The sequence below is a fragment of the Scyliorhinus canicula genome, chromosome 6 (assembly GCF_902713615.1).
Source record: "Scyliorhinus canicula chromosome 6, sScyCan1.1, whole genome shotgun sequence".
NCBI classification, from domain to species: Eukaryota; Metazoa; Chordata; class Chondrichthyes; order Carcharhiniformes; family Scyliorhinidae; genus Scyliorhinus; species Scyliorhinus canicula.
The window spans coordinates 201,619,476-201,631,680 of record NC_052151.1 but is presented as its reverse complement, the minus strand read 5'-3'; the positions used below and the strand labels follow the sequence as shown (position 1 = coordinate 201,631,680).

The following is a 12,205-nucleotide window of genomic DNA, read 5'->3' as shown; positions in this document are numbered from 1 at the left end:
CTATCCATTCCTTACCTTATCAACCTGCCGTCCTTTTCACTCTCCCACTTTCTATCCTTTTCTTTTTTTTTGGTAAATTTAGAGTGCCCAATTCATTTTTCCAATTATGGGGCAATTTAGCATGGCCAATTCACCTACTCTGCACATCTTTGGGTTGTGGGGGCGAAACCCACGCAGACACGGGGAGAATGTTCAAACTCCACACGGACAGTGACCCAGAGCCGGGATCGAACCTGGGACCTCAGCGCCGTGAGACAGCAGTGCTAACCACTGCGCCACCGTGCTGCCTTCCTATCCTTTTCAAAATCATGGGGGTGATGGAACAAAGGTTTAAATTTATGGATTAGCTCGGAATCGTCGGCAATAATTGCTGCTTTCCGAGAAGTTAATACCCTCTGGTCTTCAACATGGATTCTTATTATCGATGGTAAGGAATTCTTAAACTCCTCGAAGAGAATGACCTCTCTCAGAGTCTCATAGATAGTTGCAACTCCCAATGCTCGTACCCATCTGTTAAAACTGTCCTGTTTAACCCTCGCAAATTCTGCTTAAGTCTGATTCGGGAATTTATGTCGCTATGCTTCAGGAACCAACTCATATGCATCTAGAATGGCCTTTTCCACCTAGTCATAATCCCTAGACTCCTGCTCTGACAAGCGGCATAAACTTCCTGTGCCCTCCCTGTCAACTTACTCCACAGGGGTAATACCCACTTCTCCTTCGGCCACTCCATTTAGGTTGCTATTTCCTCAAAAGCACGAAAGAATGTTTCTACTTTTTTCTCTTCAAATCTTGGGATAGCCTGTATAAAGTTAATCATATCACCACTTAGTTCTGTTCTGGGACGAGGCTCCCCTTCACGTTCTGGTGGCTTCCCACCCCTTTCCAGTACCTCAAGCTGGAAGTTTCTATCTAATTCTAACTTCCTCATTTCTATCTCCATTTCAATTTCACTTTTGTTCTCTCTCCTCTCTCGTCATTTCCGTTTCCATTTCTCTCTGTGTTTGCTGCATTTATAACTGTTTCATCTGTAACTGGATCTTAGCCAATTCTACCAACTGTTGATCCTGCCTGGGGTGGATCCCATTCAAATTTAAATGTTGAGCAATTGCGTCAATTACCTCTGCCTTCTTGGTCCTAGCTGGTACAACAAGTTTCCATTCCCTTGCCAATTTGATGAGTGAGTCTTTGTGAAGCTCCTCTGCAAATACCAGAGATATGTCGTCCACCTGGAGAAATATCTTAGCAACTTCCATAGCCGTACTGTTACATTACTACAAATCTGGTGTCTCGTTATAATTTACGTTATAAATTCGTCGTCAAATACTCCCAATCCTGGACGAGCCCCCAATTTATGTTACCACACCCGAGACGAGTGCGCGGTTAATTCCAGCCCCACAGACCCCCGAGTCCCAACAAAACCGAATGAACCAATATTTTCCAAACATCTTTAACCTTGACTGCTCCAATGAGTTACAGACACCAGATTTATCAGTAAAACATTAACAAACTATTTATCAATAAAAAGGAGAAAAGATGAACATATAAGGAAATAACAGGATAACCGTCTACCAGATGACCTAATCCCCAAATCTCGTCCCACCTTCTGCCCAGACACGCACAAGACAGACACCAGGTAAGGGTCAATGAGAAACAAAATAACACAGGGATTAAAGAGGTAGGGCTGAGATGAGTTTTCACTCTGTGTTTGCAGTCTCTGGGAAAAAGATTTACGCGAGAGGTTCAGGTCGGCACAATTCTGTCCTTCGACCATCAGATGGTGTATCACCGAAGAATTCCTGGTCAGTGTAGTTCTCGTCGCCGGCCACCAGGTGGTGATGCACACAGGATGCTCCAGGTTGATGCACTTCTACCTTTCTTCCACCAGGTGGCACTTTTGCCTCCCTGTGAGAACAATACAGCTCTGGTCTTGGAAGTTAGTAGTTTTTACTGGTTGATTCCTGGACAAGACTTTGGAGGTTTTCTCATAAATGCTCCCGCCTTAAGATTCAATTATTCAGCTCTTCCCAGACCTGACACACACGGTTCTTATGGTCGTATGGAAGGTCAATGAACTTTGGGAAAATTTGTCCTTTCACAGTGAAGATCCTTTTCTCAGGTCTGTTGGTGTCTACGCTCCTTTACACAGAGGAAATTCTTCTATGATTTGGCTGAAATGCTTCTTAAAATCATCCAGCAGAGAGAAAGGGAGACTTCTGGGTCCTTCCATCGCTCGCTGCTGTACAGAACTGAAGGAAAGATGGCACTCTCCAGAATACCCGCCTTCTTTCCTGAAAGTTCCTGACTGGCTTCACCAACCACAGGCCGCAATAGGAGGACATTGAAAACTCCACCGACACCGATTGGCTGCTTGCCAAGTCCATCAACCAACATCACGGATTCTGCCACAGAACCTAAAGGGGGTGTTTTCGGACCAGCCCATCTATGGGCAGCATGATAGCACAGTGGTTAGCATTGTTGCTTCACAGTGCCAGGGTTCGATTCCTGATTGGATCACTGTCTGTGCGGAGTCTGCACGTTCTCCCTGTGTCTGTGTAGGTTTCCTCCGGGTGCTCCGGTTTCCTCCCACAAGTCCGGAAAGACGTGCTGATAGGTAATTTGGAAATTCTGAATTCTCCCTCTGTGTACCCGAACAGACGCCGGAATGTGGCGACTAGGGGCTTTTCACAGTAACTTCATTACAGTGTTAATATAAGCCTACTTGTGACAATAAAGATTGTTATTCTAAAAGGGGGTTTGTCCCAGTGTCAAAAAACTACAATTTAAACAGAAAACCCGAATGCTGCAATAACTTTGCAGCAGCCAACCCTGAAGAATGTAGATCTGAACAGGCAGCAGGACGGGCATTAGAAGGGAACGCAGGACAGACGGACAATATCCTAACACTGGACAAAACCCTGCTCCTCACATGTGACACCTCACCATACGGCATTGGGGCTCTCCTGGCACTCCGCATGCCCAATGGCTCGGAGCGACCTCTCGCTTTTGCATCCCACAATCTGGCAGACGCCAAGCGGAACTGCGCCCAGATGGAACAAGGAAGGCTTGGCAGTTGTGTGAGGAAATTCTACCAGTACGTTTCTGGGCGAACGTCCACGGTATATACCGACCACAAGCCCCTGCTGGGGTTATTCAAGCCCCATAGGGAATCCCACATTTTGGCAACGGTGGGTGGGGAGTCCCACGGTTAGGGGCATGGCGAGGGGTCCCACAATTTCGGGGCACGGGGCTGTGAGGAATCCCACAGTTTGGATGCACGGTGAGTAGCCCTACACTTTGTTGGGGGTGGGGGGGGGGGGGGTCTCACAGTTTTTGGGAGGGGTGGGGGTGAGGTGGCAAAGTTTTTGGGGAGGGTGGGGGTGAGGTGTCTCAGTTTTGGGGGGGGTGGGGGTGGGGTGTCTCAGTTTTTGGGGAGGGGTGAGGGTGAGGTGTCTCAGTTTTTGGGGGGGTGGGGGTGAGGTGTCTCAGTTTTTGGGGGGGTGGGGGTGAGGTGTCGAACAGTTTGGGGGGTTGAGGAGACGGACAGTTTTACGGAAAGGGGGGAGGGAGACCCACAGGTTTGGTGGGAGTGAGGTATCCAACAGTTTTGGGAGTCAGGAGTCCCATAGCTTTGGCAAGGGGAAGGGGGGGGTAAGTAGTCACAGAGCGTTGGAGGGGGGGTGATTGTGGGGGGGGGGGGGGGTGAGGTGTCCCGCAGCTTTGGCCGGGGTGGGGTGGGGGAGTATCCCACAGCTTTGGAGGGGGTGGGGTGGGGGAGTATCCCGCAGCTTTGGAGGGGGTGGGGTGGGGGGGGGGGGTCCCACAGCTTTGGAGGGGGTGGGCTGAGGTGGGGGGGGTCCCACAGCTTTGGAGGGGGTGGGGTGGGGGAGTATCCCACAGCTTTCGAGGGGAGGTGGGGTGGGGGAGTATCCCGCAGGTTTGGAGGGGGTGAGGTGGGGGAGTATCCCGCAGCTTTGGAGGGGGGTGGGGTGGGGGAGTATCCCACAGCTTTGGAGGGGGGTGGGGTGGGGGAGTATCCCGCAGCTTTGGAGGGGGTGGGGTGGCGGAGTATCCCGCAGCTTTGGAGGGAGTGAGGTCATGGCGGGTCCCACAGCTTTGGAGGGGGTGGGGTGGGGGAGGGTGGGGCGGTGTCCCACAGCTTTGGAGGGGGGTGGGGTGGGGGAGTATCCCACAGCTTTGGAGGGGGTGGGCTGAGGTGGGGCGGTGTCCCACAGCTTTGGAGGGGGTGGTGTGGGGGGGTGTCCCACAGCTTTGGATGGGGTGGTGTGGGGGGGGGGGTCCCACAGCTTTGGAGGGGGTGGGGTGGGGGGGGGGGTCCCACAGCTTTGGAGGGGTGGGGTGGGGGGGGGGTCCCACAGCTTTGGAGGGGGTGGGCTGAGGTGGGGGGGGGGTCTCCCACAGCTTTGGAGGGGGTGGGGTGGGGGTGTGAGGAGTTCCAGTTTCCTCGGATTCCTCCCAGCCGTCTTCATTCAAATCTCTGAGATATGAACCTGACCCCCTAATCCGAATCACAATGTGGGAAGCTGCCATTACAAAGGGCCTTTGACAAAGTCACACACACTAAGTTGCTCCTCGGGAACATTGACACCGAGCTACGTAAATGGAGGTGTTATTCGTGAGCAAAGCTCAGCCAAAGGAGCACCTTCAAACTGGAAGGAAAGGCAGAGAGAGAGAGAGAGAGAGAGAAAGAGGCGGAGAGAGAGAACGAGGGGATTTCGGGCCTAGCTTGCTGAAGGAACCACAGCTGTGGTCAGAGGTTTCGATGGTTGGGTATTTTTTAAAGAGAGATGGACGAAATGAAGAGCGTATTTCTGGAAGATTCCACAGGATGTCAGTGCTGTGACTGTGAGAGTGACCTACCCCTTTACCAACCCCGCCTATTGTAAATAGGTCTGAGGTTCCAATCTCCGCATCGTGGTGAATGACAGTCCGTGGAATTCACACTGTTATATATGATGTACTGTGTCTACGTAAGCTCGGTATACGAGCAATTGCGCGGCTCTTCCCATGTGGGGAGATGAGGAGTTTGTACTGGGCTCTACCCTTGGCTCCGCCCATGGCTCCGCCCATGGCTCCTCCCACTAACCGGAATTATAAAGCTTGGCAGTCGTGATGAACTTGCCAGTTCATCACGTCGCAGGCAGGCTCTGTTGAAAGCCTATTTAAACCACTGTTCACTTCCAACCACATGTCGTGTGAATTGATGGTCACATCTCCGCATTTTCCCTTCCTTCTCCGGTGCCGGGCTCCAGCCTGGCTGGTGCTAGATCGGATCTGGTGGGGGTGAAATGGCAGCTTGTTGTCTCAGAGCCCGGGTTTTCCTCCTGCTTCCTCTTCTGTCTGCCGGTAAGAACCTGTTGTTGGATTCCTGTCTCAGGCACCCTGTCAGCAGCCTTGAACGTGTCTTTACCAGACCTTCCCCCACTGCCTGCTCGCTGTCAGAGCGGCGAGACAAGACAATCCCCTGTCTTCCTCACCCTGAGCCCTCTCCATCCACTTGTCAACTCCCATTTATCAGTCCCTTCCCTCTGACTCTTCCTCGCATTCGTTCCATCTCTGTCATTCCTTAACTTCCTTCTCTCGCTCCCTCCCTCTCCCCTTTCTTTTGCTCCGTTTTCTCTCCACCCTTTTCTCCGTCGATTCTCTTCCCCTTTTCTCTTCCTCTTTTCTCTCTCCCCGATTCTCTCTCTCCCCCTTTTTCTCCTCCTCTTTTCTCACTCCCCCTTTTCTCTCTCTCCCCCTTTTTTCTCTTCCTCTTTTCTCTCTCCCCTTTTCTCGCTCCCCTTTTCTCGCTCTCTGTATTTTCTCCTGCTTCTCTCCCTCTCTGCCTCAGTCTGTCTCTCTCTCTCTCTCTCGATTTCCATTTTGATGCCATTCGCTTGTGAACTACGCTGGGAGGAAGCTGAATAAAACCACCAGGTTTCCTGCTGTCGGCCTGTAACTGCTCTGGGAGAGTCCTGAGCTCAGAGAGTCGCGGGGGACGGTGTCAGTGGGGATTGGGTGGGGTTTGGGGCAGCAATATCACAGTCTCCATGTCTCCAGCCCCCTTCCAGGCATCTCTGGAGAGGCAGGAAGGAGGGAAAGATGTCTATTTCTGTTGTGCCTTCCGTACGAATATAGACCGGAATATAAGGAAGCCATTCTGTGTCCATTCCACCAAACTCCATTTCCCTCACATTTCTCCCATTATCTCTCGATAGATTAAACCTGTCAATCTCAGATTCAAACGGGTCAGAATCTCTCTCCCCAATTTGGTTCCTTTTTCTTTATGGGTTTCCAGTTCATTTCTGTTTGTCTCCACTTTTTGCTTTTGTCTGTCAGCCGTTCATCACTCCCTCGCCTGCACGCGATACATCCTTTTGTTTCTTTATTGACCTGTTACCCCTTCCTTTGACTGAGCACCGGCAACACTTTGTTTTATAATTTAATGTCTCCAGTTTTTGACTCATAGAACTCCTACAGTGCAGACGGCCATTCGACCCTCCGAAAGAGAACACTATCGAGGTTCACTCCCCGCCCCACCCCTTAATCCTACACATTTATCATGGCCAATCCAGCTAACCTGCACATCTCTGCCAGTGGGAAGAATCCGGAGCACTTGGAGGAAACCCACGCAGACACGGGGAGAAAGGACAAACTCCACACAGTCACCGTTGACCCGTTACCACTTCCTTTGGGGGAGCACCGCCAACTCTTTTTTTTTCTTTTAATCTCTCCAGTTTTAGATTCATAGAACTCCTATAGTACAGAAGGCCTTTCAGCCCATCGACCCTGTCCATCATCCAAAAGAGCACCCTGGTTAGGTCCACGCCCCCGCCCTATCCCCGGAACACCACACAATGATCATGGCCAATCCAGCTAACCTGCACATCTCTGCCAGTGGGAAGAATCCGGAGCACTCGGAGGAAACCCACGCAGACACGGGGAGAAAGGACAAACTCCACACAGTCACCGTTGACCCGTTACCACTTCCTTTGGGGGAGCACCGCCAACTCTTTTTTTTTCTTTTAATCTCTCCAGTTTTAGATTCATAGAACTCCTATAGTACAGAAGGCCTTTCAGCCCATCGACCCTGTCCATCATCCAAAAGAGCACCCTGGTTAGGTCCACGCCCCCGCCCTATCCCCGGAACACCACACAATGATCATGGCCAATCCACCTAACCTGCACATCTTTGGACTGCGGGAGGAAACCGGAGCACCCGGAGGAAACCCAGGCAGAAATGGGGATAAAGACCGTGTTGTGTTATGTACTCTGGGGTAACACAGGCTGCAACTAGATGCAGCTTTAACCAAAAGATACTCCAGACCTGGAAGTTAGTTCAATCTGATTTATTGAACCAGTAGCACAGTTAGCACAGTTCTCTATGAGTTCGAATCTCTACTACCCTAAGTGTGGTTACTCTGTCTGACTGAACCAGACTAGTTCTTAGCCATGTGCTGGAGGTGTGATACTGTACATACACCCTGACTCACTCTGTAGATGTTCATCAGTGGAAAGAGGCGGAGTGTGAACGCCTCGTGCCTTTTATAGTGAGATACCACCCCTGAGTGTCCTGCCTGCTCATTGGTCATGTCCTGTTCTCTGTGTCCATTAGCTGCCTGTCTGTGTCTGACTGTATATCATTATCTGCATGTCTGCATATCATTGACAGGACAAACCACACAGTCACCCGAAGGCTGGAATTGAACCCGGGACCCTGGCGCTGTGAGGCAGCAGTGATGGCCACTGCGTTGACCAATCACAGGCCTTCCCTCTGTTCCCCCATCCCCTGAACCCCCTTCCACTTAACGTAAACCCATTACAATTCCTGTTATTCTTTGTTCTGATCACGCCCGTCAACCTGAACCATTAACTCTGTTGCTCTCTTTGCACAGATACGGCCAGGCCGGCTGAGCACTTCCAGCATTTTCACTTTGATCGGAAACCTCCAGCATCCGCAGTGTTTTGCTTTTGTACAACACCTACCCTCCGGAATTCCCAGCCCCGAGACAGAGCAGTCGGTGATCCATCAGCCTTTTGGAATCTTTCTATTCCTGATCATCCCTAATCTACCACAACTCTACTTTCCTGAACTGTCCCACATTCCCTGATTCCTTCACTGCCCGAAATACAGTCTTGAAAAATATACCCCCCCCCCCCCCCCCACCACCACCACCCCGTCCCCTCCGTTTCTGCCATCTTGCCTTTCTGCCACTATTGCCACCTTCTCCAGTCTGTAACACTGTCGTTAACACTTCCCCTGTCTTGTCCCCATGACATCATAGGGCAATCCCTCCCAGCTCCCACCTATCACGGACCTTCTGTTTTACTCCCCGCCCCCTCCCCTTAAACATGATAAAATCCACCACATTCCCCCCCTCTCTTCAGCTCAGAAGAAGAGTCATAAGGACTCGAATAGTTATCTCCGTTTCTGTCTCCACCGTGAGGAGTCTGACAACACCAGGTTAAAGTCCAACAGGTTTGTTTGCAATCACTAGCTTTCGGAGCACTGCTCCTTCCTCAGGGGAATCCACACTCTGTCTCCACAATCACTGGAGGGGTTCCTCAGTATTTTTCTGTTTTTATTGCAACAACAACCCCCTGGGGGGTAGATAACTCCAAATATTCACAACCCCTCTGCAGGTGAAGAAATTTCTCCTCATTTCAACTCAAAGTAGCCGACCGGCAGTTCTGAGATTGTGAACTCTGTGATGTGTTGGGTAAGCTGGGTCTGCGAGGACTGCGTTTACCAGAGCAGTGAGAGAGACAGGCTACCAACACTTGGAGAAGTAAAACTCTATTTTATTTAACGATGAGCTGTTAAACATACTTGCCCTGTGGGTTGACACTATGCTATGTTGACTGGAGACCTGAGGCTAACCTGACCAGACTATCTTACTACCACATGGTGGATGTTTGTGTTGCTGATCACGGGCTCTGGCTGTCTCAGAGGCTGCATCCCGAATGAGCGGGAAAGCTAGTGCCCCCTGGCTTTATAGTGGCCGTGTCCTGTCTGGTGATTGGCTGCTGTGTTCTGTGTGTTGATTGGTCTTGAACTGTGTCAGTCAGTGTGTGTCTCTGCACCATCATATACTTGTGTGTTTATTATGACACTCTGTAGCTCTGGAAATCTCAGCAACATTGTACACAAAAGATCCCACAATGTACTAAGGTGCTAACCAGTAGTCTGTCATTGTAAGTGACGTTCATGGAGTATTCGCTGGGGATGAATCCGGAGCACTTCCTTCAAACAGTCCCAGGGATTGTTCCACATCCACTTAGCAGCATGGAGACTGCTAATGACAGGGCAGCACTCACTCAGTACTGACCCTCTGACAGTGCAGCGCTCCCTCAGTACTGACCCTCTGACAGTGCAGCACTCCCTCAGCACTGACCCTCTGACAGTGCAGCACTCCCTCAGCACTGACCCTCTGACAGTGCAGCACTCCCTCAGTACTGACCCTCTGACAGTGCCACACTCCCTCAGTACTGACCCTCTGACAGTGCAGCACTCCCTCAGTACTGACCCTCTGACAGTGCAGCACACCCTCAGTACTGACCCTCTGACAGTGCAGCACTCCCTCAATACTGACCCTCTGACAGTGCAGCACTCCCTCAGTGCTGACTCTCAGACAGTGCAGCACTCCCTCAGTACTGACCCTCTGACCGTGCAGCGCTCCCTCAGTACTGACCCTCTGACAGAGCAGCACTCGCTCAGTACTGACCCTCTGACCGTGCAGCGCTCCCTCAGTACTGACCCTCTGACAGTGCAGGACTCGCTCAGTACTGACCCTCTGAGAGTGCAGCACTTGCTCAGTACTGACCCTCTGACAGTGCAGCACTCCCTCAGTACTGACTCTCTGACAGTGCAGCACTCCCTCAGTACCGACCCTCTGACAGTGCAGCACTCCCTCAGTACTGACCCTGACAGTGTAGCACGCCCTCAGTACTGACCCTCTGACAGTGCAGCACTCACTCAGTACTGACCCTCTGACAGTGCAGCACTCCCTCAGTTCTAACCCTCTGACAGTGCAGCACTCACTCAGTACTGACCCTCTGACAGTGCAGCACTCCCTTATTTCTAACCCTCTTACAGTGCAGCACTCCCTCAGTGCTGACTCTCTGACAGTGCAGCACTCCCTCAGTACTGACCCTCTGACCGTGCAGCGCTCCCTCAGTACTGACCCTCTGACAGAGCAGCACTCGCTCAGTACTGACCCTCTGAGAGTGCAGCACTCGCTCAGTACCGACCCTCTGACAGTGCAGCACTCCCTCAGTACTGACCCTGACAGTGTAGCACTCCCTCAGTACTGACCCTCTGACAGAGCAGCACTCGCTCAGTACTGACCCTCTGACCGTGCAGCGCTCCCTCAGTACTGACCCTCTGACAGTGCAGGACTCGCTCAGTACTGACCCTCTGAGAGTGCAGCACTCCCTCAGTACTGACCCTCTGACAGTGCAGCACTCCCTCAGTACCGACCCTCTGACAGTGCAGCTCCCTCAGTACTGACCCTCTGACAGAGCAGCGCTCCCTCAGTACTGACCCTCTGACAGTGCAGGACTCGCTCAGTACTGACCCTCTGAGAGTGCAGCACTCGCTCAGTACTGACCCTCTGACAGTGCAGCACTCCCTCAGTACTGACCCTCTGACAGTGCAGCACTCCCTCAGTACTGACCCTCTGACAGTGCAGCACTCGCTCAGTACTGACCCTCTGACAGTGCAGCACTCCCTCAGTACTGACCCTCTGACAGTGCGGCACTCCCTCAGTACTGACCCTCTGACAGTGCAGCGCTCCCTCAGTACTGACCCTCTGACAGTGCAGCACTCCCTCAGTACTGACCCTCTGACAGTGCAGCGCTCCCTCAGTACTGACCCTCTGACATTGCAGCACTCCCTCAGTACTGACCCTCTGACAGTGCAGCACTCCCTCAGTACTGACCATCTGAAAGTGCAGCACTCCCTCAGTACTGACCCTCTGACAGTGCGGCACTCCCTCAGTACGGACCCTCTGACAGTGCAGCACTCCCTCAGTACTGACCCTCTGACAGTGCCGCACTCCCTCAGTACTGACCCTCTGACAGTGCAGCACTCCCTCAATACTGAACCTCTCACAATACAGCACTCCCTCAGTACTGACCATCTGACAGTGCAGCGCTCCCTCAGTACTGACCCTCTAACAGAGTGGCACTCCCTCAGCACTGACCCTCTGACAGTGCAGCACTCCCTCAGTACTGACCCTCTGACAGTGCAGCACTCCCTCAGTACTGACCCTTTGACAGTGCAGCACTCCCTCAGTACTGACCCTCTGACAGTGCAGCACTCCCTCAGTACTGACCCTCTGTCAGTGCAGCCCTCCCTCAGTACTGACCCTCTGACAGTTCCGCGCTCCCTCAGTACTGACCCTCTGACAGTGCAGCACTCCCTCAGTACTGACCCTGACAGTGTAGCACTCCCTCATTTCTAACCCTCTGACAGTGCAGCACTCCCTCAGTGCTGACTCTCTGACAGTGCAGCACTCCCTCAGTACTGACCCTCTGACCGTGCAGCGCTCCCTCAGTACTGACCCTCTGACAGAGCAGCACTCGCTCAGTACTGACCCTCTGACCGTGCAGCGCTCCCTCAGTACTGACCGTCTGACAGTGCAGGACTCGTTCAGTACTGACCCTCTGAGAGTGCAGCACTCGCTCAGTACTGACCCTCTGACAGTGCAGCACTCCCTCAGTACTGACCCTCTGACAGTGAAGCACTCCCTCAGTACCGACCCTCTGACAGTGCAGCACTCCCTCAGTACTGACCCTGACAGTGTAGCACTCCCTCAGTACTGACCCTCTGACAGAGCAGCACTCGCTCAGTACTGACCCTCTGACCGTGCAGCGCTCCCTCAGTACTGACCCTCTGACAGTGCAGGACTCGCTCAGTACTGACCCTCTGACAGTGCAGCACTCTCTCAGTACTGACCCTCTGACAGTGCAGCACTCCCTCAGTACTGACCCTCTGACAGTGCAGCACTCCCTCAGTACTGACCCTCTGACAGTGCAGCTCTCCCTCAGTACTGACCCTCTGACAGTGCAGCACTCCCTCAGTACCGACCCTCTGACAGTGCAGCTCCCTCAGTACTGACCCTCTGACAGTGCAGCGCTCCCTCAGTACTGACCCTCTGACAGTGCAGGACTCGCTCAGTACTGACCCTCTGAGAGTGCA

General features: G+C 52.5%; 1 protein-coding gene across 2 annotated transcripts in view; it reads left to right on the top strand.

The window, feature by feature from the left end:
• Positions 1-5,150: 5,150 nt before the first annotated feature.
• LOC119967803 (signaling lymphocytic activation molecule-like) overlaps positions 5,151-12,205 on the top strand; it is a 43,116-nt gene continuing 36,061 nt past the window's right edge. For both annotated transcript variants that reach the window (XM_038800806.1, XM_038800805.1), the window contains exon 1: positions 5,151-5,367. In XM_038800806.1, coding sequence (XP_038656734.1) covers positions 5,310-5,367 — 58 coding nt within the window. In that variant the 5' untranslated portion in view covers positions 5,151-5,309. The remainder of the gene's footprint in view (positions 5,368-12,205) is intronic.